At 51.5% G+C, this 27,086-nt stretch overlaps 1 protein-coding gene across 2 annotated transcripts; it reads left to right on the top strand.

Annotated features, from left to right (window-relative positions):
• The first annotated feature begins 630 nt into the window (after positions 1-630).
• Positions 631-25,766, top strand: UPP1 (uridine phosphorylase 1). 2 transcript variants are annotated; one of them, XM_059934358.1, is made up of 8 exons: positions 631-770; positions 9,791-9,854; positions 18,747-18,861; positions 20,484-20,642; positions 21,669-21,783; positions 24,347-24,556; positions 24,790-24,936; positions 25,563-25,766. In XM_059934358.1, exons 2-8 carry the CDS (start codon positions 9,811-9,813, stop codon positions 25,700-25,702), a joined length of 930 nt encoding a protein of 309 aa, XP_059790341.1. In that variant the 5' UTR covers positions 631-770; positions 9,791-9,810; the 3' UTR covers positions 25,703-25,766. The 2 variants fall into 2 exon arrangements, with proteins under 2 accessions (XP_059790341.1, XP_059790342.1); XM_059934359.1 differs by lacking the exons at positions 631-770; positions 18,747-18,861 and having other exon boundaries at positions 9,794-9,854.
• Positions 25,767-27,086: the final 1,320 nt, after the last annotated feature.

Below are 27,086 nucleotides of genomic sequence, written 5' to 3'. Positions count from 1 at the left end.
ACTACTAAGCCCACGTGCCGCAACTACTGAAGCCTGTGTGCCTAGAGCCCGTGCTCCACAACAAGAGAAGTCACCGCAGTGAGAAGCCCGTGCACCACAACGAAGAGCAGCCCCGGCTCGCGGCAACTAGAGAAAGCCCGCGGGCAGCAATGAAGACCCAACGCAGCCAAAAATAAATACATTTTAAAAAAAAAAATCATAACAGGCTTTTGTATCTCATCTGACCCTCGTCGACCCCTGCAGCAATGGGCATTGTTCCCATCTGAGGGATATGTTCAGAAAGTCACCGGCCAGCACGCAGCAAGGCCAAGGGCACCAGGGTAATTTCACATGAGGGAAAATTCACTACAGACAGCACCAGTTAATGGTTTAGAGTGAAAGCAATGGGGCAGAAAGCTCGTGGAAAACGGCTCTGGCATGAGCGGTGACCTCGGGCAGTCATCTCTGTCCCCCACGTCTCTGCTGTCAGGCGGGGAGGAAGCCGCAGGGAGGTGTCGTGGGCGGGGCAACTGGTTTCCTGAGAAACCTGCTGGTCACCCGCCGCCGCCCGCTGCGGAACAAGAAACCAGGCGGGGGTGGGGCGGGGGCGCCGGGAGGGGAGGGGCCCCGGGAGGGGAGGAGGGGCTGGCGGGCGGGGGTGGACCCCCGGGCGGCCCTACTCCACTCGCTCGCCGGTAGCTCTCGGCACGCGTCGGGCGCAGCCCCTGGCGGTCCCTGCGCGGGAAGTGTCTGCTGCCAGCGCCCTGTTTTTGGGAAGCACCGACCTGCCGGTGAGGCGACTCGGGCTCGCGGACGCGGGGCCATCTGCGGGGAGGCTGTGCGCGGAGGGCGCGCGGGGAGGATGTGACGGGAGGGTGTGCGGGGAGGGGGCGCGGGGAGGGTGTGCGGGGAGGGGGCGCGGGGAGGGTGCGCGGGGAGGGCGCGCGGGGAGGGTGCGCGGGGAGGATGTGACGGGAGGGGGCGCGGGGAGGGTGTGCGGGGAGGGGGCGCGGGGAGGGTGCGCGGGGAGGGCGCGCGGGGAGGGTGCGCGGGGAGGATGTGACGGGAGGGCGCGCGGGGAGGATGTGCCGGGAGGGTGTGCGGGGAGGATGTGCCGGGAGGGGGCGCGGGGAGGATGTGACGGGAGGGGGTGCGGGGAGGGGGCGCGGGGAGGATGTGACGGGAGGGTGTGCGGGGAGGGCGCGCGGGGAGGGTGCGCGGGGAGGATGTGCCGGGAGGGGGCGCGGGGAGGATGTGACGGGAGGGGGTGCGGGGAGGGGGCGCGGGGAGGATGTGACGGGAGGGGGTGCGGGGAGGGGGCGCGGGGAGGGTGTGCGGGGAGGGCGCGCGGGGAGGGTGCGCGGGGAGGGCGCGCGGGGAGGGTGCGCGGGGAGGGTGTGCGCGGAGGGCGCGCGGGGAGGGTGCGCGGGGAGGATGTGCCGGGAGGGGGCGCGGGGAGGATGTGACGGGAGGGGGTGCGGGGAGGGGGCGCGGGGAGGGTGTGCGGGGAGGGCGCGCGGGGAGGGGGCGCGGGGAGGGTGCGCGGGGAGGGCGCGCGGGGAGGGTGCGCGGGGAGGGTGTGCGCGGAGGGCGCGCGGGGAGGGTGCGCGGGGAGGATGTGCCGGGAGGGGGCGCGGGGAGGATGTGACGGGAGGGGGTGCGGGGAGGGGGCGCGGGGAGGGGGTGCCGGGAGGGGGCGCGGGGAGGATGTGACGGGAGGGGGTGCGGGGAGGGGGCGCGGGGAGGGGGTGCCGGGAGGGGGTGCGGGGAGGGTGTGCGGGGAGGGGGCGCGGGGAGGGCGCGCGGGGAGGGGGCGCGGGGAGGGTGTGCGGGGAGGGGGCGCGGGGAGGGTGTGCGGGGAGGGGGCGCGGGGATTATGTGACGGGAGGGGGTGCCGGGAGGATGTGACGGGAGGGGGTGCCGGGAGGGCGCCGTCCGGATGCTAGGTCCACCTGGCGGAGGCGATTCGCGCGTGGCGGAGCTGGGCAGCTCTTCCTCAGTCCAAATTGAGCGGTAAGGGAATCGGGAGCACTTGGAACGTCCCCTTCTCGTGGGGGGAGAGGGGAAATTACGTTTTGGAGAATGATCGTTACCGGACTTGCAGAGTTCAAATGGACTCAGGTGTGCTCCTTGAGCCAACAGAGAACAAAGTGTCACAGCGTAAAATATTGGCGTCGAGGTGTCCGGCAGGTCAAAAGAGAAAGTTCAGTCACAGAGTATCTGACACAAATATGATTTGCACCGGGGAGCGAGTCCCTCTGCCGCTCTTGTACGCAGCGGGCTGTTCTTAAGACTGGCACCTGGGGCAGCCTCGCCGGCTCCGGGGTCGGGGCGTGACCCGGGGACTCAAGGTCACCGGCCCACAGCTTCCCTGTCCCCACCGCCCCACCTCCAGGACTGGCGGTCTTTGGCCCTCCTCGCCAGAGGTCGGCCCTGCCCTGGGCGGCTCCCAGCCGATGGTGAATTGCAGAGCAACCCCGTCTGAAATCCAGGTTAGAACGGGGCCATTTCCTGGAAGGCCTGCGAGGCCGGTTCCTGGCGTGGCGACCCTGCGCTCTGCACTCCCCTCGGCTGTTTTCCGCCCTTCCGTCCGCCTCTCTGCCACCTTGCCCTGACTAGCCTGGCCTCCCTTTGGCCCATCTTTCCCCACTTTTGTTTTCCGGGTCAAAGAGACCTTTGGTTCTATTCGTTGGCTGTGACCTTGGCTTTTAAAAGACTTGCTATTTCCCTGAATAGAAAGACTGTCTCCATCTGGGTTTCCCACCCTGCCAACCCCTCCCATCCTGTCTGCTTTCACTCTGCCGGACTCTCAGCACTGCGCTCCATTCTCCCACTTCTCAGCCAGTCTTCCATGACTTTTTTCCCTTTTCAGAGGCCAAACTGACCTTCTAGTTGTCTCTCTACTAGACTCCTTAATTCAGCCAGGTTTATCTGGCATGAATTATATTCTTTTCTAGGACTTTCAGCCCTGGTGGGCACTGAAGTAACACTTTAGTTGAAACAGACAAAGTAATTTTTCTTTACATTGGCTTTTGTCCAAGTGGACTTTTTCATTAATCATAAAATTAATACAAACTCATTGTTTTACAAAAAAAAAAGAACCAAAACGAACATATAGCAAAAAGTGAAACTTCCAGCTTTTCCCACTTCTTAAAGGTAAACCCTGAACATTTCTTTCCCTTCCTCCCTGCCCCCTTCTCTCTCTCCCTTTCTCCCATATACACACACACATTCGCTTTTGAAATACGTTCATTAAAAAAAAAATGTTATAAACGTTTACACACTTACCTATATGCCAAAGTAACCCACCTATCTGAATTTGGTTTAGTGGGTTAAAACTAGAATAAAACAGAACAACAACAAAAACAAAACAAGAAAAACAAAACCAACTGGAGGGCGTTTTGATTTTGCAAAGGTAGTGTTGCTGAGACAATCTTAAGTAAGGAAGGGGTGGGGTCAAACCAGAAAATGTCATGTCCCATGGGAGTAGAACGGGCAACGGAGAAATTGTAACGGGCGCAGACAGGCCCATATTAAGAGCTAGAGTGCGAATTTCGGAACGCTCTGTGTTCCCTTCAATGGTGGTTGGGAGGAAGGTGAGCGATGGCCTCCTGTGTCTCAGGTGGAAACAAAGAGTAGTTCTCAGTAATTAATGATTTTAAAAAGAACAAATAGCTCAGGAACAACCAACTGTTCTCAGGCAAGAGAAGTCACCATAGCAAAGACAAGAAATCAGTCATAAAGACTCCCAGTTCTGTTTCAAAGGTAAAGATCGGCCTGAAGCACATTCTTGAGCTGTTTTGCAGGATCCAAACCCCTTTAAGCACCCAACCACCAGATTAACTGGTGCCCAAGGGATGGTGATGCTGACCTTTGGGACCCACGTGATTTACTCAATCAGGTGCCTGGATTTTGTCAACCTAGAGTGATCTTTGCCTCTTTTTAACGCTAAAATCTCTGCCCCAAGGGTGGGATTGCCGCCATGTTTGCACATGCACTGTGTGTTGGAGCATGTTGTCCACTGGGCAAGGGCGTCCAGAGCTCCCGTCTACACGGAAGGTCACATGTGCCCTTTCATGAGTATGCATGTGCCCTTGGCTTAAAGCGTCCCCATCCTGCTGCTGGGGAGACGGTGCTTGGATGGCTAGCTCCCTGTCTCCTTACTTGTTACCAGCAGTAAACGCTCCTGCTTTAATCAGAAGCACCTGGTGTGTTCATTGGCTCAGCGCCCCAGGCAGTGGGACCATAGGGTCCCCTAACAGTCGAGGAGCCTGAGACCCCAGAGCCAGGATCGGAGTTCTCTGGGAGGTGGCACCTCCGGGCCGGAATCTAGTGAAACCCTCCTGTTTAGAGAACATGGGGTCCTGGAAGGTGAGAGGAGACACCTTTAGGACACCGGCGGCCCTTGGGACAGTGTTAGAAGGAATGTTTTCTAAGACAGGCTCCAGGTCAGCATTGTCCTCAGGAGCAGGGTCTCACGCCACCGGTCGGCTGGGCTGTGGGAAAGCCATCAGTTATTCTGGAAGCCCTGTTTCTGGACCAGGGCTCACCTGGGACCCTGCTGCCCCCTGAAAGACAGAGTGGAAAGTCCATGCTTCTCTAGTACTGGACTCGGCCCCAGGCCCCTAGTTCCTACCGGCCCTGTATCCCCCAGGATTTCTGCCTCGGGTGATGGCTGCAGGCACCTTGTGCACGAACCCAGTGCCTCTGACGAAACGTCCAACCTCACCCCTTGCTTGGTACATCACACTGTGGCCTTCCTTCCCTGTCCTCCCACTTGACACAGGCATCCCTGGCAGCCTCACCCTGATACTACCTTCCAGCCCTTTGGAGTCGCCTCCTGGATGCGGAAGGGTGCCACACCTTCCTGTTCTGATTGCATCTCTGCTCACGCTGTGTGCCCCTCAAATCCAACTGCAGGGACGAGAAACTTCTATTCTCTTAGATTCATTTCTTGGGGGACTTCAAATTAAAAAGACAAAAGACAGATTAGCAAGAGAAAAGAGATTTTTATTTACGTGTGTATGGGAGAGTTCAGAGAAAAATGTGATTTCAGGAGGTAGTTAGAATTTGGGGCTTATATACCATCTTAAAAGGGGGTGGGGAGAGGCAGAGAGGCACTTCTGGGAGAGAAAATGACAGAAGGGGGTGGGACCAAAAGGGCACTTAGGGAAACACAGAGGACTTCGGAGAGACAAATGGTCTCTTAGAAAAAGAGATGAGATATAAGATAGGACAATATCTGTTTGGGTTTTTTTCAGAGAAAAGAGTTTTTTTCCTAGGAGGGGTCGTGACATGTTTGGAAGTCTCTAGGTTCAGGCAGGTATGGGCTTTCGGGAACTCAAAGTCTTCAGCTCAGAACAGTTGTTATGTGACAGTGGCTTATTCTGGAGCCCTTTGTGTGGATCCAATATACAAACCTCTGACTGTCATTCCCTGCTTCCAAGTTTTCCGAGTCCCCCGGTCGCCCCCAGGATGGTGTCATGTTGTCGGTGGTGACACGTGGCTGTCTGGGCACCTGGCCCCTAACCAGTGCCTGAATCCCATCTCCCCATGCTGGGCTGGCTGAGCTGTTTCTTCTGCACCCTCCACACATCTCGTGGGCTTTCACGTCTCCTTGTTGTAAATACCGTCAGTCCTGTCCTCTCTCTGCCGCATCTTTTCCTGGCTATTCCTAGTCAGGGACCACTAATAAACAACCCATTCCTCACGCTGAGCTAGATAGACCTCCGGGCGCTGTTTGCACCTTTCCGTGGCTCTCCCTCAGCCGACCTGCATTGGAGCTCATGGTCACTCATGTTTGCTGCAGTGGACTCCAGCTTCTCAGAGTCCTGGGTCTTTCTCATCTCTCTTCAGATCACACACACCACAGCGGGTGCGGATTCTAACCTGAATAGGTGCACCCTGAGGAGCCGGGACAGCTGCCTGTTGGTGATTTTACACATTGGATGACTGATGTGTGCAATGCTTAGCACTTTCTGCTATCTTACACATAATACTTAAATAGAAAGGCATTAAGTTACTAAAAAGGTGAACTAAAGGTACCAGGCAAGTGCCCGGATCCCCCTGGTGTTGCAGCTCCATCCACAGCTGCAGGGGCTGAGGCGGGGCAGACCAACCACATTGAGTCTTTCCTGGTTGGACAGTGCTGCAGCGCTAATTCAATGATGGGGTTTGGCAAGCTGGATTTTCTCGGCCACGGACGAAACGAAGTGGCTGCGCCACGGGTTTCGACCTGGGATGACGTCCAGGCTGGAAGTCCGCTGTATGATGTCAAGCGTGTGTCCTTAGGAAATGCACATACATATTATCTGTTGGAGGAAACAGGTCCAGGCGCATGATAACATGAATTCAGTACAGCAATTGAAAAAGCGGTTGTCAGAAACATTCCCTAAATTCTCTGAATGAGCTCACCTATGAATGACCTCTCCTAGTTACACTGCAGTGCTGGACAGTGCCCGCCCCGGGCCTCTGCGTGCAGAGCAGACGGTGGGGCATCCCCCCACGAGTGTTTGTCCAGGCCTTAAGTTGTGACCTGGAGTTGAACAGACTGCAGTGGACCCTGGGGAACTCCTGCTCTCCGTGTTAAACCCCAGTGGACCAAACTTTGGCCTCGTTGGTAAAGGGACTGCAGCATCCCCTGGGCCTGTTTCCTGATTCCTTTGACGGTTGGAAAAAATAGTGCAGCTTGTTGACTGAAAAAAAAATGCACAACCTAAAATTTGGGAAGTATGTTTTATGCAGTGGCCTTACTGAGGACTAGCCCAGCATACAGCCTCGCAGAGAGCTCTGAGGGACTGCTCCCAAGAGGTAAGGGGGGAGCCAGGATATAGAGAGGGTTTTGCTGAAAAACAAACAAACATGTAATTAAAAGATTACTACTAATCAGAAAAGCAGGCATCTCAATGATTTCAGTGCTTTTCTGTGTATAGGAAGATGCAAGAGTCTGGGCTCATGGAAATCATTCCTTTGATGTGCATCTTCACTACCTAGGGCCAGTGTCCTGCTTTTCTCCATCCTGAGTCCCTTCGGGGTGCACTATGGGGGGGTTGCTGCAGTGGCTGATGGAGGTAGCATTCCCCGTTTACAGGAATGACTGGTGTCATTTGTTTGCCTACAAGTTTATGCATTTTTTTTTAACTTGAAAATTTCTTCTGAAATTCCACCATCGCCCTGTGCCCCTGCATGCGTGGTTATCACTCTATTCTTAATCATCACCGGGGTCTCCTTTCACAGCAGTGGGGCCCGCTCCCCTCGCTGGTGGCCTCTGGAATAAGGGGGAGTCTGGGTGAGCAACCAGCCTGCCGGTGAGAGTGGAGTGGCTCTTGGGCTCCCGCTTCTGCTCTAACTGGTCTCAGGGGAAGTAAATTGAGAGGTTCACCTCCTCCCCACCTTTGACCTTTTTCAGTGGGCAGGGGGGTGGTGGCCCTATCATTGATCCTCCACACCCAGGTCTTTCTGAGAGTGAAATGTGGCTCTGGCGATTATACCGGGACTCCCAGTCCAACCTGCCTGTGTGCTCACTCCACCTATAAGTGTGTTAAGATATTTAGTGGGGAAATTTCCAATTAGAACATTGCAAAAGAAGTCTGCGATTTTGTGTGCACAGAGTTGGTTCAGTAAAGCCTTGCTGCCCACAGGATCAGGCCCAGGCCCAAGGAGGAGTTGCTTTGGGGGTGGGGGGGAGGGCGGGGTCACAGCCTGGAGGGGAGCACTCACCCGGCACTGAGAGTACAAGGGAAAGCAGACCCCGAGCAGACTCGGGAAGGAGCCCAGGTCTGGGGCAGCAGAGGGCAAGGCCGAGGCAGGGAAAACGGGTTCTCTGGTTCAGGGGCAGGAGAAGCCACCCAGCCTAGAGAGTAACACTTTCTCTGCAAGACCAGACAGGATGTCTTCTCTGTTGGCTGAGTTTCCTTTCCTGGAAAATAGGGGTTGGGGACCTTCTGGGGTGCACTGTGCATCTCTGATTCAGCTGCTGCCCTGTGGGAAGGCGCCTCTAACTCTTCCTCTTTCTGAGCTCCCCACCCCCTACCCCCAGAGGAAGAGCCAGCAGCCTGGAGGGGACGGATTGCAGGAGGAGGTGACCCCAAGCCCTACTTCATCTCTCAGTGGACAAGGGAGAGCCGATAATGGGGCTGTGGGCTGACTTCCCCGGAAAGCACGTCTACACTTACTGCAGGCATTGAGGTGGATCCCAGAGGGACAGCGGCTGCTGATTGAAGGGTGGAGGTGCCGGGGGTTGCATTTCCTGGAAGCCAGACTTCTTCAGAAGCTGGGCTGTCTGCATCAGTTTGTCTGATGGATGCTGTAAAGGCAAATTATGACCTAAGATTCTGATCACCAAGTACAATTCTACTTTGTTTTCCCCACACCGCCAAGCAATTCTCCACACCAGCTCCTACACCAGGGGGTCCTACAATCCAACTCAATTCTGGCGCTATCTACCTGGGGACAGTGTCAGACCCCAAAGGCTAAGGGCTCAGTCCTATAAGACTGCTCGCCTTCCCCGCCCACCGCCCCCCATCACAAGTCCAGGTTATCACCTGTGCTTCTGACCCAGTGGCTATAGAGAGGAGGTTCCCATAACCCCCCTCCTTGGGTTCAATCAATTTGCAATTGACTCACGGCTGACATTTCCTCAGAATTGTCCTATAAATGCTAAGGGAGGATGAAGGCTAGGTGAAGAGAGACAAGGCAGCACTCCAGGAAAATCTGTGCTCCAGACCTAACTATGACAATATTCTTTGGTTTTCAGAATTTGCCAAAAATGGTCAGTATTTAACTGTGTAACAGTGGCCATCAATCCTTTTTTCTAAAAAGAGGGCTTTGGGTTTTAGCTTTGTGGGGCTGGTTTTCTGGTAAGTGGCTGGTGAGGTAGCAGGTTGAGAACGTGGCCTGGAGATGGTGGAGCTGGCTCCACCGTAGACCACTCACCGAGTTCACCCAGCAGGTGCTTGGGCTCAGCTCTGCAGGGACTGGTGTCGGGTCAGTGCTCTGGTGGCTGAGCCCCAGTAAGAACTGCGGTTGTGTCTCATGGTTTTCCCTTCCTCTGGTTCTGGAGTTGGGGCTAGGGCAGGGGTTGATCCCTACCTTCCCCAGGTCTTTCCCTTCCCTTCATGGCAGGCCCTCAAGAGCTGGTGCCTTTGCCGGGCCCCTCTCTGCCCCCTGAGCTGTCCTTGAGGCCTGCTGGAGGAAAGTTAAAATTCTAGAAGCGTGAGGCACCCAGGTGTGGTCTGTTAGGTCAAGGCAGTCTTGGCTGAGGGACCAGGAAGTGAAGAAGGGTTTTCTACCAGAGTAGGAGATGCCAACCCAGGCTTGCTTTGGGCACATTTCCGCCAGCTCCTCTCTGAAATTAGCAACCCTCCAGGTCTTATATATGTACGTGTATGTGATGTAAATGTGTCGAGTTCCTCTTGATGGCACTGACCTTCCACAGGTTAGCGTGGCCTTGCTGACGGTCCGAGTGACCTTGGTTCCTATTGGGGGGATCCACTAGTGTTCAACTAATTAAACGAGGAACCCATTGGACTGAGGTGGCTCTAATGCCGAGGCAGCCTGTGTCAGCAAACTGAAATCTAAGCTGTAAATGCCTCCAGGCTACAAAATCAAAATGCTATGAACAACCAATCACACAGGCCCCCTGGGCCTCATGCTGCAGCCGTCAGTCACGTCCTTGCTTTGCTTCCACCTTCTCTCCGTCTGCCGCTCCCCTGCTCCCTTGTCGACCAATGACTCCAATCGAAGTGCGCTCAAATAAGCTCCTAAAATGTTGACTATTACTTCTAACAGACTCTGTGCTGTTTTCTCCTAGGGTCCTGCCTCAGCTGAGAGATGGCCTCCCCAGGGGCTGAAACAAAGAAACCTGGAAATCACAAGTAAGGCTCTGACCTGCATGCTGCTGGGCTCCGGCTCGCTGTGATGACTTTGAGCCACACAGTTTTCTAAGAGCTGACACACGTGGACACCTTGGTTCTCGTGTCAGAGCCTGAAGCCTGGAGGACTGACCACTCAGTGGGCATACAGCTGAGCTGGCTGAAGACCCCTGGCACCTGGTGCCAGGGCCGCCGCTCGTAGCCTTGGGATGTTTGTTTCCCAAGGACGTCTGGGCACTTGCTCGGTGCCCAGACCTGTGTCCAGTGGGGTTTCTTTACATCTGGACACTCTTCTGAGTCACAGTCCCTGCTTCTTTCCCAGCTCTCTCTTGGTTCTGACCTTTCAATACTTTCCTTATTTCTTTGCAGTTTTTCATTATTCCACTATGTGATTCACATGGCCACTCTTTTATGTATATTTGTGCATTGTGGTGTTGATGAAAAAATTACTCAGTAGTTGATCTAAGAAAGAAAGGAAAAATTTTATTTGAGCCAATCTGAGGATTATAACCTCAGGAGACAGCTTTTCAGAAAGCTCTGAGCATTGTTTCACCCATAAGAGGTCAAAGCATGGTTATATACGTTTTTGAGACAAAGGGTAATAATACCAAATGATGTGTTACTGACAGTTTACACAATCCAGATCTACATGTACAGAGTAGTGGGCATGGGTCATTATGGCCCCTCACAAGATTAAGAAGGAAGGTTATCTCTTAAGGAGTTGTGACCCCTGATGAGATTGAAAAGGAATGCTGTCTCCTAAGGAGGTCTGGCTAGTACAGATGCACAACCCACACTAAAGGGAAGGGAGGAGATCCAAATGGGCAAAGGAAATGCTATGTTTAAATTTTTCTTGTTTTAAAATTTAAAATATGAACTTTTTTGTCAGTTTCCCCCTTCTGATCATTAATCTTTTGATAGAAAGCCTTGGGTGATCAAATATTTGGTCCTTTGATGCTAGGGTGGTTGCTTACCTGCCCTGGGTCCATCGTGTCCCTTGATGTCCAGACCTAATAGCCTGCTCGTTTCTTTCCTTTTAAGGGGTTGTATTAGTAAGATGTCTGGCAAGGACTGTCAATTCCAAGTTGTCCAGTAGAATTTATGCCAATTTACCTTGCATGTACCTTGTGCATGTTCATTAATTTATAGTGAGCAATAGATGTGATCAAAATTGACAGTAAAATTAATGTCATTAGTAAGCGTTTAAGTGAAGATCCTCCTAAACCAAACCATTTTCCCAGTATTTTTACTAAATTTGGAAGATGATCATTCAGAAAAGAAATTTGATTCTTCATATGTCATAAGATGAGTTAACAAATATCTCGGCCAAATGGTCATACCACTGGTAAACTGATAGAAACCCAGAGTCCTCATATTAAAGGCAGATTGGCAGGGGTTGTTTTCAAGGATACCTGCAGGTGAACTTAAGCCCAAGGGAAAGCAACTATGCATCTTCCTAACCAACCCAGGGAAAGCCAAGGCCATAAACTTTTCCATAGGTCTACTGAGTCCTGTTAAGAGCTACCCAATATTTAACATCTAGTGAAAAGGAGTATTTATGGCCAAGTTCAGAACAGGTGTCATTAAATTGGCCAGGTAGGATGGTCTCACTTAGTGATATTGGTGGTAATGTTAGCTTGCATGGTGCTGATAGTGTTGGTCTTAGTGGAAGTCTAAGAAGGCCTGATATGGTCCCTTCCAAGGTGGCTGTAAAGAGTCCTTTATCTGATATCTTTCCCCGTATGCATAATCCCCTGGTTGCAGGTCATGGCACGTGGGATCTTCATCTGAAGATAGATGACTGAGATAAGTTTCAGAAACAAACTCTACAGTAATGTAACATAGCAAACAAGGAATCATCTGAGAAGTAAGTCTGAGGCAGTAAATACAGACCTCAGTTAACAATTATCAGGTAATTAACTTTATTACCTGATAAAGCTGCTGGGAACCTCAGAGTTCCCAATTTCTGGAGAGATCAGGTAGAAAGAAAAGATAAATGTCTCAATTCCACTTACAAGGGAGTAATTTACCCAAATTGCTGTAAGTCATAATTAGCTTGAGGGGAAGAGTTTCCTTATATCTGGAAAACAGATTAAAAAACCACCAACCAGGGAATTAATTCCCTGGCGGTCCAGTGGTTAAAACTCTGCGCTTTCACTTCAAGGGGCACGGGTTCAATCCCTTATTGGGGAACTAAGATCCTACAAGCTGCACAGCGTGGCAAAAAAAGCCAAAAATCAAAACAAAACCCAAAAAACAAAACCACCAACCAGGGATTGAACCCAGATCCCTGCAGTGAAAGCACCTCGTCCTAACCACTGGACCACCAGGGAATTCCCATAAAGTCCTTTCTATGAATCTTTTTGAAGATGAAGCAGTCTATAAATGACAAAAGACTTAAAAAAGCAAGGTTAAAAATCTGATTACAATGCAATTGTCAAAGAAACTTGGTTATTGCTGTGACATACAACATTTTAAGACAAGAACTAGAATTATGACTATAAACATTTACCAGGACATACCAGATTCTTAGGAGCTCCATATAATTTCTAGAGTATGTATATTAATAATACTTACCCATACAATGTAACCTAAGAAGGTTTATCACCACTCATTTGACAATGCTTCCCATGTAATTTAACATACCAAATAAGCCTAATTAGTTTAATATTCCTCTCTCTGAGGTGCTTCAGGGGTCCTCTCTGAAGAACCCCCAGGTTAGCTAGAGGTCAAAAGAACTTCAGGGAGAATTTGATATTTGGGAGTTTGTCAAAATATCAAAAAAGGTTTAAAACACTTGGTCAAATAGGATATAGGTCACTGTGGAACAATACTTAATTCACTTAACCAAAGTGACAATAAAATATTTCACAAGCAAACACAGCTCACTTAAAAGGCTCACTAAATGGCAAAGAAACTTACACAATCCATTACCAAAAGCTACTCAATATTCCAAGAAAACTTTACTCTCTCAACAGAGAGAGAAAATGAAACTCCAGTCTTGCATCAGCTACTCTTAATAACAAATGTATTTAATTCAATTCAATGCAATCCCAGCCTCACCACACACAGAACTCTTTTCTCAGGGTTCCCTTTTCCACACACCTTCCATAACGTTCTGTCTTTTGTCACTTACTTTATTGATTATGCAGAAAAAATCCAGCTCTAGGACAGAATTAATTTCTTTCCCTTGAACAAAATGATTTCCATTCCTCATACCTTCTTTGGCTGAAAACATGCCTCCTACTTTCCTTGCATACTGAAATGTTTCCCTTATTATTTTAGTGGCTTTAGTTACATATATATTATAATTCTTAACCTTAAAACCTAGTATCCAGCAGAAACTAACAAGTAGGCAATTATGAACTTTTACGTTAGCATCCCAAACATTAGCATGCCACACGTTAGCAAACTTATACATACTATTTACCATTTCTAGAAAATACATCGTTTTTTTTTTCTAACAGAAAATGTCTTAGTGTGGCACCAAATATATTTTTATTAATAGTCCTAAATATCTTTAGTTTCTCTGTAAAAGGAAGCCTATGTTCAGTAATTAATAATGTTTCAGTATCTTATTTGGAAATAAATTCTGGATAGAATCATTTAACTTAATCTAACTTAATCTAACAAAACTTAATCTAACAAAATTTAATCACTTAACTTAATCTAACAGAACTCTAAAGTTTCAAGTTATCTAAATCTGGAGAGACTATTTTTAAGCAGACATTCCTAAAACATAATTATTCCTTTAGAGTTTACACCAAAACTCTCATCATTTCCATTTAATTCACTTAAAAGTTTAGCATACCAAGTCATTTTTCTTGCTGACAAATTTTGTAACAGGAATAATAAGATCTTATGTGATTTCTAGTGAACCTGGGTACAGTAAGAGTATTATACTTAATGTTGGTGACTGTAAAGACATGTCTGTATTAATTAAACCATTTGCTTTCATTAAAATTAATTTTAATGAAATTAAAATCAATCTTAGCTCGCACGATTCTGAAATTCATTCGAGATAGTTTCTTTTATATTTCTAGGTATGTATATAAGTAGCAGCCAACTTCCTTTAAGCCAATTAAATAGAGCTCTTAAACAAATTAATTTTGGCAATACTACACATCGACAATACAGTTAGACACATACAGACACACAGACAGAGACCCCACAGTTCCCAAAGTTCCGCAATTTCAGCCCTGAGTCAGGAACAATAATAGAAATCCCTTCAGTTACAAAAGAAGTTGGATTCAGATTGGGTTTCTGGCAGATGCAACAGTGTTGCCTGGCTAGAGGGCCAAACCCTTTTTACTAATATTTATGAAGAAGAATTGCAAAGAGATAATCGTTCCCGGAGGTGATCAGGTAGAATATTTGCATCTCAAAGGCATAGAAGGAGAAAGGCAAGTTCCTCCTAGGAGGACTTTGTTCCCTTAAGGCCAGGATTTTTTTTTTCTTCCTCAATACCTACAAGCCTCTGAAGATAAACAGGGGAGGATTTTGGAGTGGTGAAAGGATTGGTAAACTTTGAGATGTTTCTAAAGGCACCCCTCAGGTCCTGTAAAGACTAGATTTGTAAAACAAGGGCAGCTGTTTTTAATTCCTCAAAGAATTGGGTGGCCTTCTCAGTGTATCAAAGGACTGACATGCCCATTCATTTATGTTGGAATGTTTGACTTTCCCTCACTTAGCTTAGGGGAGAACACCCCACCCCCCCCCCCCCCCACACACACACACAAAAAAATTCCTATCAAGCTCTGAGTATCAGCTCTGGTCAGTTTAGTCAGACCACAGACCAGTGGCTTCCCATCTTGGTAATCCGTTCACAAAAAATTTGAGGATCCTCCCTGGCTTTAAGAAATTCTTTAACTATGGCCCTCAGTTCCAACTTTTTGAGACAAAGGGCTGTATGTTAAATGATGTGTTGCTGACAGTGTACACGATCCAGATCTACAGGTACAAAGTGAGTAGTGGGTCCTGGGTCGTCATGGCCCCTCACAAGATGAAGAAGGAAGGTTATCTCCCAAGGAGGTCTGGTTAATGCAGATGCACAATATACAGTAAAGTGGGGGGGAGGCGGAAACAGGCAGAGAAAAATTTTATATTTAAAATGTTCTCCTGTTGCCCTAAAATACAAAATTTTTTCATCACTGGAAAAGCAAGAATTTTATGTCTTAATCCCAATTCCTACATGGACTTGAAATCCACTACTTTTCCCAGTTTCCTCCCCACCTACCTCTGCTGGGGTTCCCTGGGACACCCCATCCTGGGCGGTGGCCTCTCCTGGTTCTGGTGGCCTCTCGCCTTGATGACGTCCAGGGCCGTATGCTGCCCTCTGGGAACCCAGCTTAGGGCTCCTTGGTTCTCTTCTGGGAGGTTCCTCAGGAACTGCTCTGGAGACTCGCACGTGTGGGTCACCTAATTCCACACGGACACCTGTCCCCCCCCCCCTTCCTTCCCCATGGGTCCTGAGGTCCATTTTCAAGTTTTGGAGCTGCCCTGAGAATAGTACTTGTAGAGAGAATTTTTAATTGAATTAGTAGGATCCCTGGTGCTTCTTTTTTATTTTTAATAAATTTATTTTTGGCTGTGTTGGGTCTTTGTTGCTGCGCATGAGCTTTCTCTAGTTGCGGCGAGCGGGGGCTACTCTTTGTTGCGGTGCACGTGCTTCTCATTGCGGTGGCTTCTCTTGTTGCAGAGCACGGGCTCTAGGTGCGTGGGCTTCAGTAGCTGTGGTTCACAGGCTCTAGAGTGCAGGCTCAGTAGTTGTGGCGCATGGGCTTAGTTGCTCCGCAGCATGTGGGATCTTCCCGGACCAGGGCTCGAACCCATGTCCCCTGCACTGGCAGGAGGATTCTCAACCACTGCTCCACCAGGGAAGTCCCTCCCTGGTTGCTTTCAATCATTGACAAGCAAACACGCCCTGTCCCCACTTTCCGAGCCCCCCCGGCCCCTCCCCCCCCCCCACCCCGGCCGCCTTCCCGGGTTGAGGATCCTGGAGGCTGGCTGAGCGGGTGGTTGAAACGAAGGCTGGAGAAGGGAGGCCTGGCGTCAGGTGCCCTGGATGTGGCTCCACTGAGCAGTGACCCCTCCCCGTTGGCTAGTCATTATCTTCCCCTCCCTCCATCGTTTTATGGTCAATACCAGCTTGTATGTTCCACCCTCCAGAGGCCAGCGTGTCCTGTGAGGACCCCTGAAGTCCAGCTCATGAGCACAGCCTCTTATTAAAGGTGTGACCCTGAGCCTTTACGACGGGGACTGGTAGAACCTAGCTTCTGTGGCAGTTGTGATGTCGAATGACTTACACGCACCACCACTAATGACATGGTTTCCACCGCAGTTGAATGTCTTCCATCCTGCTGATCTCTGCATCCCTTCTGCCTGGCACAGGGCCTGAGGCGTGCTTGTGTGACATTCAGCCGAGGGCCCCCCTCCTCCCTGCCCCAGAGCCCCTTCCTCGTTCTCTGCCAGTCCCTTGAGCATGCGGCGCAAGATGTCTGGGCCAGTTTGTCGAACGGTCAGTCGTGTTTTCCCTACCCTGCTGATAAACTCCTGGAATCAGAAGCCGAGTTTCATTCATTTTGCATCTCACCCATTTCTTTTACAGAGTAGGTACTCAATGAATATTTGTTAAATGAATAAAGTGACAGAATAAAGCAAGATAAAGTCACTTGACATCGTGTGTAGACTAGAAAAATAGTTTTCCAAGTAATATGTCTTTGACTTGTTATTTTAAAATCCTTTAAAAAGTGGAGTTTAATCTATAAAAAATTGAATCACTATGTTATAGACCTAAAACTAATACAATACTGTAAGTTAACTATACCTCAGTAACAAAAATACTTGTTCTGTTCACTGTTACGTGTCCAATTTACATATTTTAAAACCCTTGTTGGTCTTCACAGTTACACCCTATTTCCTTCTCCTCCTCTTCCTGGAATGAAAGAGGAAAGAAAAGTTTTCTATTTTGAAATATGACACAAAGTTGTTTTTTCACATTCTGTTTTGTCAGTTCCGATGCTCGGCCGTTAGCCCTTCTGTTTGTACTCTGTGTTTGTAACATCCTGAAGGAGAACAAGAACCATAATTACAGTAAAATATTTGTCTTTAAAGGAGCTTCAGATGCTCTGGCTGTGTTATGACTTCAGAATTTCAGCTTGGCCTGGAGATCAAGAAGGCATTCTGGGAAAGCTTGGGGTTTGTCCCAACTGGATTTGGTCCCTTGGAAAGAGACCTCCCTGCCCCAGGAGAGTAAGCCTGGTCAGGACTGGTCTGGGTCCAGTGCAGACTCTGGCTTGGGCGGGTTGCTTGCCCCTCCTGAGGGAGACTCTTGCGTCCCTGCCCCAGTGCCAATAGCACAGTCTGCTGGTGGTCCTGCTGCCAGTTTAGTGATGGGCTCAGGGTGTTGGCCAGTCCACCAGCACCCTCCCCTTTAGAAAAAGATCCCGTCTCTCTTCAATATTTTGTTCGCATCTTTTCTACATCAGCCTTTTGAGACTGTTCGGCTGTGAGTTAACTTGGATGCCATTCTAGGGAAATCGGAGGGAAATGTGAGAAGCACGAAGGAAGGAAGCGAGGAGATGCAGGAGAGAGAGAAGCAGGTGCCCTCGGTCTGGAGCCTGGGCATCTACGGTCGATGACCGATGGACTCCAGAGAGAACAGGGACCAGAGACAGTGGAGGAAGACGTGCGGGCGGCCTGGGTCAGTCACGTCATGGTGTTTACAAATCACAGGCTGCTGAGAACTTCTCTTCCTGTATGGTTTTTTTTCTCACAGAGTTAGAATGAGAAGGAAATGTGATTCGTGGGTTCTGGGCGGAAAGTGTGACTCTGAAGGAAGAAACAGAAAGTCCTGATTGCTGGGGACCCATGGCTGCTTCCCTCTGTGCCACTGGCATCTGGCAGCACGCCTGTGAGTGGGGTCAGGAAGGCACAGCTGTGGAAGGAGGCGTGTCTAAGGCTGGAGTTGCAATCTAGACCTGGGCATCATATTTGTAAATAAAGTTTTATTGGAACACATCCACACTCATTTGCATGTTGTCTGTGGCCACTTTCATGGGCCAACAGCAGGGCTGAGAAGTGGCAACAGAGCCCCTATGAACTGCAAGGAAAAATTATTTACTATCTGGCCTTTTATGGGAAATGTTTGCTGACCCCTATTGCAGGCCAGCAGTGTGCTGTCCAAGAGAAATATAATGTGAGCCACACAAAGTTTCTAGCAACCGCACTGAGAAAAACCAAAATGAAAAGATGTCCTGTCTCATTACTCCCTTCGGACATTGTACCAGCGAAGTGCTGGCTAGTGAAACAAGACAAGGAAATGAAAATGAAAGGCCTCAGATTGGAAAGGCTATCTCTGGGTGGGAGAATTAGAGGCGATTTTTTTCTTCTCATCCATCCACATTTCCTGTGATAAATGTATTATTTTTAACTTGAATCCAAGTTTATATGTTGAATGAACCTGGGTTGGGTAGCAACTGGCTACATGCTTTATATGGGATGATTTGGCGTTTTGATCTTTGTACTTTTTTTTTTTTTTGGTGGAGCCGTTCGGCTTGTGGGGATCTTAGTTTCCCGACCAGGGATTGAACCCGTGCCCTTGGCAGTGAGAACGTGGAAACCTAACCACTGGACCGCCAGGGAATTCCCTTGATCTTTGTGCTTTTTGGTGCTCTTCTGAGTTCTTCCTGATCATCCTCCAAAGGAGCCCTGGGTGTGACGAGCGGGTGAGGGGAAGGAGAGGGGGAGGAACGGAGACAGGGTGGGAGCCTCTGCAGGCTGGGATCGGCCTGCCCTCCGTGGCCCATACACCTCGCTGGCACAGGGTGCCGCTGTGGTCCTGCCGGCCCCTGGATGCTGGTTCTCTAAACTGCCTCCTTTCCTGTTTTGGGACAGCGACTTTGTACAGCTTTGCAATCCCCACGTGGCTGCAATGAAAGAAGACGTACTCTACCATTTCAGCCTTAGCACCGGCACGCATGACTTCCCGACTATGTTTGGAGACGTGAAGGTAAAAGCAGGGTTTTTGATTCTGGGCATTTGCCCCAAGATTACCCCCCTTTCAGGTGACACAGGTAGACTGCACCACACAGGGCCGAGGTGACAGAGGACGGGCTCTTGAAGTTACATGTTTATCGGATTTTTGCAAATTGTTACCTTTCAAGAATATGAACTATTGAGTGAAAGAAAACTGTCACGAAGACTGCCGCATTGGTTCCTATAATTGAAACAATGTAACATAAATTTCCTAATGCTTCACTGAGAGACTAGAAAGGAGCAGACACTAATCCTTTTCTAGGGGAGCGAGGGATACCCAGGAGGAGCAGTCGCATGTGTCTGCTGTCTGTCATTTAAGATGCACATCCATCTGTTTAGCTAGTTCGGTCCTGACTTATCCTCGCAGAGGACTTTTAAAGTGTCTGATCCCCGTGTGGAAAAGTGGGCTAACGTTTAGAATTCAAAACTGAAACAAGCCATTGACCCTAGGTCCGGGGCTGCCTCATGCGATCGTAAAGTCATAACCAGGTTACGTCCTGCCAGCCACCCAGATCTTTTGCGCTGTTCGTTTCAAACCGAGGGACGACTTTCCATGTGTTGTTGTTTTTTTTGTTTTTAAATTTTTATTGGAGTCTAGTCGATTTATGGTGTTGCATTAATTTCAGGTGTACAGCAAAGCGAATGAGTTATACATATACATATATGCACTCTTTTTTAGATTCTTTTCCCATATAGGTCGTTATGGAGTACTGAGTAGAGTTCCCTGTGCTATACAGTAGGCCCTTAGTAGTTATCTGTTTTATATACAGTAGTGTGTATATGTCAATCCCAATCTGTCAATTTATCCCTTCCCTTCCTTTCCATGTGTTCTTAATTCATTCAATTTTCATTCTTTCCTTAAGTTTAACCTGTAATTTTTTCTAGGCTACAGAATTTTCCTTTTTATCTTAAGAGACTAGTAACTATTTGATCACCGAGTCCTTAAGACGGGCTTATTTACCTGTTTCTCTTCGGACGCTTTCACGTACGGCACTTTGCAGATGAAGGTCCTACTTCTCCGAGAGCCCCCTGCTCACCGCACGGCTGCGCCTCCCCGAGCCCCCACTGGCCCCCGGCTCTTCCCACAGGTTGGCCATTTGGGCCTCTGCTGGCCGGCGACACAGCGCGTAGAAGCCCACGTTACAGATGGGCTGTGGGGCCCTGGTTGCACACTGAGGGCCCGCAGCATCGTACTCCAAACGCAGGCTCTCTCCAGTGCAGTGGGCTGCTGTGCACACGGTGCACGGAGCCCGGGCAGGCGTGGAACCTGGGCTTCCTGCCCGGCGAGGGCGAGGGTGTGGTTGTCCTGCCTTGTGTGGAGCTGATTGCTCTGCACTGTTGGGGCCTCTTGCGCTGAGCTGTGAGTCCGTGAACCAGTGCTTCGTAAACTCGAGGGAGCGTCAGAATCCCCGGGGGGCTCCTTAGCGCACACATTACTGGCTCCCCGGACGCGGGGGGGGGGCCAAGGAAGGGACCTGCATTTCTAGCAAGTTCCAGGAGATGCTGCCGCCGCTGGTGGGGGGCACTTTGAGGACCCCTGCTGTACAGATGGGGTGCGGTGCCTGTGCTGATGGGGGTTCTGTTCTCTGTCTGCAGTTTGTGTGTGTTGGGGGAAGCCCTTCCCGGATGAAAGCCTTCAGCAAGTACGTGGCCGTGGAGCTGGGCCTTGACCACCCAGGTGCAGACTATCCCAACATCTGTGAGGGCACCGACCGCTACGCCATGTTTAAAGTGGGCCCGGTGCTGTTGGTCAGCGTGAGTACCTGCCCTCGTGGTGGGCTCAGCCCTTGTCTCTGCAGGCCCCATCCCCGCCCTGCACACAGCCTGACAGAGGAAACAGGAGTCGAGGGGAGCCTGGGGATGGGCTGCAGAGGTGGTGGAGCCCGTCTCCAGCAGAGACAGATACACACGTACAAACACACGCGCACACCCACCCAGCTGTGCGCACACGGTGAGCACCCAGGTTGGAGACCCAGGAGGGCGGTGCTCTGCCTGGACCAGGGCCACGAGGAGAGCCGGGCACCAGGGGGCCCCCTCGCCGGCCGCCTGTGTCACTTCACACACGTGCGATTCAGCAATGGGTGAACGCAGAAACCTCTGGTGTTCTCGTTTTCCAGTCTTGGTTCCCTTTGCAGAGGAGAACATTTTTAGAGGAAGTGCTGCCCTACAATAAGGCTGCCCCTGAGGCTGGGACGGGGGCCCACCCCTCTGGGCAGCTGAGACGTCTGGTGGCACCAACCACCCGGAACACACCCAAGAGCCAAGACGTATTCAGGTCGAGATAATCCACGGAAGCACTTCCCACGAGCAAGACTGCAGGACTAACACGTTCTCCAAAGAGTCCTTGGCCGCAGGGGCAGCTCCTCGCAGACGTGGCACCGGGAGGGCCTCTGAAGAAGGGCGGTTTTGGGGATGCGGAGGCGGAGGAAATGGCACAGGCAGAACCGCGGAGGTGGAGCCACCAGCCAGTTACAGAGTTTGGCTGCGGCAGAGCGTGTGGAGAAAAGGGAAAACGTGCGCGGGGCTTCCCACGCCATCAGCTGTCTGTTACCTAGCAACAGCAGCCCTCTGGTCCTCAGCTGCCATCTGTTCCACGGGTGGTGTGGGTCAAAGGGGTCATCCATTCGACAGCGTCGTGCAAACCTTTACACTTCCCCAAGTGTTCATAGTTTTTAAATGTACGTTAGGAAGTTCATCTTCTTCACCACCAGTTAGCAATGTACCACAGAACACACAGAGGTGCTACCAGAGCGTGACGCTGGCATTTCTCCCTGGCTCTAGCACGGGATGGGCATCCCCTCCATTGCCATCATGCTGCACGAGCTCATCAAGCTGCTGTACCACGCCCGGTGCTCTGGCGTCACCCTCATCCGCATCGGCACCTCTGGTGGGATAGGTTAGTGTGCAGAGCGCCACAGGGACCCGGGTGGGCAGCGTGGGGACCCAGAGCTCCTCCCTGGGCCGTGCTCAAGGAGAGCTCAGCAGCAGCAGGCGTTTTGTTATTTTTTTTCTGGTCCAGCTACTTCTCCCAACCCACACCCCAGAGATAGGCACAGAAAGGCACCAGGCCACATGCACCCGAAAACCCGTCCTTTTGGAGTTATACAACGTGTGCCTTCTTGTTTGCTTGATTCTCTTTTTATTCTTGCTAATCCCTCTTTTCTCTGCCTTTCTCCTTCACTTTGCTCACTCCTCTCTATTCCTGCAAGGATGTGAAGCACCTTATGAGAAAACCTACAGGAAAGTCAAAGGGGGAAGAGAGAGATGCAATACAAAATTAAGATAAGTGTCCTTAAGTTGCCTAAAAGCCCCCAGTTCGCAACATAATTTTTTTAACATCGCAAAGCCAACAAAGAAAGAAGAGGTTGCAATGAGACAGTAAAACGCTAAAAATCATGTTGAGTTTTCAGCCAAACTAGTTTGAGGCAAACTTGTTTTACTCTGATGTCCCAACTCTGGGCCGGTTTTTCTGCTGAAAACTGGGTTCTAGTAATTCTCGCTCCTGCCGAGGAGCTGGGAGCTGCTGGAAGGAGGTCTGGTGTCATCGGCCTGGCCTCTGTGCATTTGTTTCTGACTGCCTAGGCCTGACCTCCCCTGCATTTATGGTAATTTGAAAATTTAGGTATTCTCGCTGTGAAAGAGGATTGCTGTAGGCCCTAAATCTTCTCAATACGTTATCTCATTTTTCTTTTCACTATATAGACAGATTGATGGATACCATCCGTGTTTGCAGATTGTAATTCAAAGTTGAAAGGAGTTGTTCTCGGGAAGACACTCCAATGACCGCGAGCTCCCAGGCTGTGCACACTTAGTCTGTGATGCCATCGACCCAATGGACTCCCGGCTGTGCACATCGCACCAGCGTCGGCGAGGAGCTCCCAGCAAATGCTTCCTGAGTTCTTGCTTTGGAGGGATTTTAAAATCAATAATCAGAGAGAGAATTCTGGAGGGAGTAGGGTGGATTCTGAGTCTCCCAAAATTGCCCCATAAAAATGGAGAGATCAACTAGAGAGCCAGACCCCAAACCCCCGACAACAAAGTGTGACATGGTGTCCCCACAAACCCCAAAATAGGACCAGTGGGTGGCTGGCATGGGCCGCCACTCGGGAGGGAGCACCGGGTGACTCCAGGGTTTCTGTCAGATGTGAGAATTCTGAAATGGCCAACAGGCATCCCGGAAAAGGGCAGGGCCTGTGTGAGGAAGAGCAGCTGACACTGGGAGGGGGTCTGCACCCTCCAATTTGAGGTCTGAAGTGGCTTGAAAATTCTAGGCCCCATGAATTCATGAAAGCCACCATCTGAGCTTTCTTCCAGGTCCACACTTGGTGTGGGGAGACACCTGAGGAGAGTCTACATTGACCAGAACAGGGACAAAGCGCAAGGGAGAGAAAGTCCAGATGAACATGCAGGGGGCAAGCAGAGCCAGAGCTTGGCAATTGGCCACATTTTTTGTTTTTTAAACTAAATTAGAGATACAATTTATACTTTATTATTATTTTTTTAACTTATTTTTGGCTATGTTGGGTCTTCATTTCTGCGTGCGGGCTTTCTCTAGTTGCAGCGAGCGGGGGCCACTCTTCCTTGTGGTGCGCAGGCTTCTCATTGTGGTGGCTTCTCTTGTTGCGGAGCACGGGCTTTAGGCAGGCGGGCTCAGTAGTTGTGGCTCACGGGCTCTAGAGCACAGGCTCAGTAGTCTTGGCGCACGGGCTTAGTTGCTCTGCGGCATGTGGGATCCTCCTGGACCAGGGCTCGAACCCGTGTACCCTGCGCTGGCAGGCGGATTCTTAACCACTGCACCACCAGGGAATGTTTCATGAAAGCGGCCGATGTGGGGCTCTGGGACAGATCTCCTGGCTTCTTCTTCCTCCCTAACTGTTTAGGAAAACCAATATCACATTAAAGTAAGTAGTAGTGTAGTAGTAGGAAAGGCTCCTGGTCAGATCCCAAGCAAAGTTATTATAAGACCAAAGAGCAAGGAGCAGAGTAACGTCTGTACAATCTTGGAAACGCCCAGGGAGGCACAGGAAGCAGGACCTCCGGTGGGTCAGTCCTGGAGGGAAGCCAGGGCGTCAGGAGCTGGTGACGGCAGCAGCCGGGTTTGAGGTGCCCCAGTGTTCCTTACTCAAAACCTGAAATAATAAAAAGGTACAAAACAGGGACCAGCTGAACACATACTGGTAAAGGGGGCCCCAGACAGTTCCAGCAGCGACTGAAAGAGGCTGATCTGCGGGGATGGGCCGCTCGTCAATTTCACTTTCTTCTTTGCACTTTTCTGTATTTTCTGCAGCGTCTACGCATTCATTACTTTACCTTCAGGAAAAAAAAAATCTGGTGCTGAAAAGAGATCCTTACCTATTTCTTTTTAGGGCATGACTGACCCTTCAGTGTTATAGTGCGTGGACGGGGCCCTTCGCTCCCTGACCGCCCCTTGCAGCCGGGACACCCGCTTCTTCCTGCAGGTCTGGAGCCCGGCTCCGTGGTCATCACCCGGCAGGCGGTGGACGCCTGCTTCAAGCAGGAGTTAGAGCAAATTGTCCTTGGGAAGCGGGTGGTCCGGAACACGCATCTGGACGAGCGGCTGGTGCAGGAGCTGGCGCGGTGCTCCGCGGACCTGGGCGAGTTCCCCACGGTCGTGGGCAACACCATGTGCACTCTGGACTTCTACGAAGGTGAGGGGCGCGCTGGTCTCCCGCCCGGGATTCCGCACCGCTGCGGGCGTGCGTCTCAGCACCGGTTCCCTCGCGGGCCGGTGGGTCGAGGACAGGCGGGGCCCGTCGGGCTGGACAGCATCTCTGTCTGGGGGGCGGGGCGGGCATGCAGTAGGCGCTTACTGCGTGCCCGGGGGGGTGGGGGGATGGGAGGTGGGCGCTCCCGGGCCAGCGTCAGCTCTCCACGTTCCCAGGGCAAGGCCGCCTGGACGGGGCGCTCTGCTCCTACTCGGAGAAGGACAAGCAGGAGTACCTGTGGGCGGCCTACGAGGCTGGTATCCGCAACATCGAGATGGAGTCGACCGTCTTCGCCGCCATATGCAATGCCTGCAGCCTCCGAGGTGGGGTCCCTAGGCCGCAGCTCCCCCTACTCCCCCCCCCCACCCCCCACGTCCTCCCGGGCCCCGCCCATCGCCAGCCTTGGCCTTGCACCCGCCCTGCCCCCAAGGCGTGTTTCTGGACCCCTGTGCTCGGATCTCCTTGGATTGTCACGTGGTCCAAGGCAGGGTCCTCAGTGTCTCTGCAGGGATTCACGTGCCACTGAGAGACCAGAAAGATGAGAAAGTCCCCCCTTCGGCTCTGGGCAGGCTTTGCTGCCGACTCTACAATGAATCTGGCCTTCAAAGCTCTTTGGATTTCTGAATTGGGGCTAATCCACCGCAGTTCCTGGCCTCACCCTTCGAAGTCCAGCTCTGCCTTCCAGAATTCCTGCCTCGCAGCTGTCACGTCACCTTGCCTTTCAAGACAGTGCAGGGCCCCCGAGCTGGTCCTGGGGTTTGCTTGGGAATCTCTGGGAACAAAGGCAGGCAAGGATAAGGACAGAACAGGATAGTGTGGCCCTGTCAGCTTTTTCGTGTTCTCTATCAGAAGCCACTGTCGGCGCCTTCCCTTGAGGCCTGGACACTGGTATCTGTGAGCTAAGCTGGAATCCTGTTCTTTGCCCTGACCTGGCGTTTGCTTTTTGCAGCGGCCGTGGTGTGCGTCACGCTCCTCAACCGCCTGGAAGGTGACCAGATCAGCAGCCCCCATGAGGTGCTGGCCGAGTACCAGCAGCGGCCCCAGCGGCTGGTGGCCCACTTCATCAAGAAGTGCCTCGCGGCAGCCTGAGGTTCCCAAGTCTCCAGACATGAGCGTTGGTGTTTGCAGCAAATAAAATCATTGCCACAATCTCCTTCTGTATGACTTCCTGCATCCTTTGTAGAAGAGTCTAGGGAGCTGATTGTGTTTCAGAGGCAAAGAAGCCTGCATTAACTACGCAGGAGTTTTTGTTTTTTTAAAGCTTCATGGGAGAATTTCTACCACATTAGCCTGATTTGGGTTTTCTTTAAGAATGTTTCTCTGAGTATTTGAAATATTTCTAGGGAGGTTTTTCAGACTTGTAAATTCTGATAGTTGTCAGATTTCACTCACTAAGAGAGAAGTCACGTCCGCCCTGGCCTGACACCTCCCCTGCATCTGTGCCCCCGTGTCCCTTGGCTTCTTCCTGGGGAGTCAGGGCCCCCCAGCTGGGAGACTGGAGGGCTGGGCAGAGGGAGAATCCAGGGTGTCCCCTCCTGTCTCAGGTGGGTCTGGCAGCTGCTTTTGGGGTGTCCCCGAGTCCCCCCAGCCCAAGGACAGTTGCCCCAGTTGTCTTCTCGGCACGTCTACACCCCTGTGACAATGTTTGGTGTTCGACTCTTTTAAGTGCCCAAGGCGTGCTATTTACTGATTGCACACTGAGGCATGCACTTGTGCTACTTGGCAGGTAGCTCTGTGACTTTTCGGGGTGCAGGGAACCGTGCGGGGACCCTGGTGTTGACGTATGAGTATGGTCCACACACTCTTCAAAAACCCTCTCCCCTGAGATTCTTAGGTTCACCCCAAAATGAGGGTGGGTAATCAGGTCATTCGAGACCCACTGAGCCCGGCACCGGTCCAGATGCTAGGACCCCCTCCTGGCCCCCCTTCTGTGCTGGAGGCTGCAGTGTGGAGAGGGAATGCCTGCGGTTTTTCCCTCGGCACCCTGGAGAGGTGTCTGCTGCACCCCAGAATTGAGGCTGCCCAGGAGGGAGCCGCCTGGAGTCCCCCGGGAGGCTGGCAGGTCCTGGAATGTGTGTGTCCACTGGCTCTTGGCAGCCTCCAGCGCTGCCACAAGCTGCAGGAGCTATGCCCAGGTTCCTGTCACCAGGCTCCCATCTGACCCCAAAGTCCGAGTGCCCCCGACTTCAGCGAGACATTGCTGGTCCCTCTGGACGCGCGGCTGACCGGCTGACCAGTGGCCCCTGCAGCCCACCTGTCCGGTTGGGCCCCCTGTGCTTGTGGTCACTAGGCCCCAGGCCTGGGTGAGGGGCCGTGGGGGACCTGCGGGCTGGTCCTGTGTGCGCCCCTCCCACGCAGGTGTGGCCGCGGGGTTCCTCGTGGTGAAGCTGCGGGGTGGGGGGTTGGGGGGAGGCAGAAGCTGGGCGGTTGGCAGCCCAAGAGGCTGTTACAGCCTGGGAAGGGCCGGTTCTCC

Source organism: Balaenoptera ricei, chromosome 9 (assembly GCF_028023285.1).
Source record: "Balaenoptera ricei isolate mBalRic1 chromosome 9, mBalRic1.hap2, whole genome shotgun sequence".
Classification (NCBI taxonomy): Eukaryota; Metazoa; Chordata; class Mammalia; order Artiodactyla; family Balaenopteridae; genus Balaenoptera; species Balaenoptera ricei.
Note: the sequence above shows the minus strand (reverse complement) of the source record. Positions and strands in the feature narration are given on the sequence as shown.

Coding starts and splice junctions, on each gene's coding strand:
- UPP1 (XM_059934358.1), top strand. CDS start 9,811: ATGGCCTCCCCAGGGGCTGAAACAAAGAAACCTGGAAATCACAA. Junction 24,557..24,789: donor CACTCTGGACTTCTACGAAG/GTGAGGGGCGCG, acceptor CCACGTTCCCAG/GGCAAGGCCGCCTGGACGGG. Junction 24,937..25,562: donor CAATGCCTGCAGCCTCCGAG/GTGGGGTCCCTA, acceptor TGCTTTTTGCAG/CGGCCGTGGTGTGCGTCACG.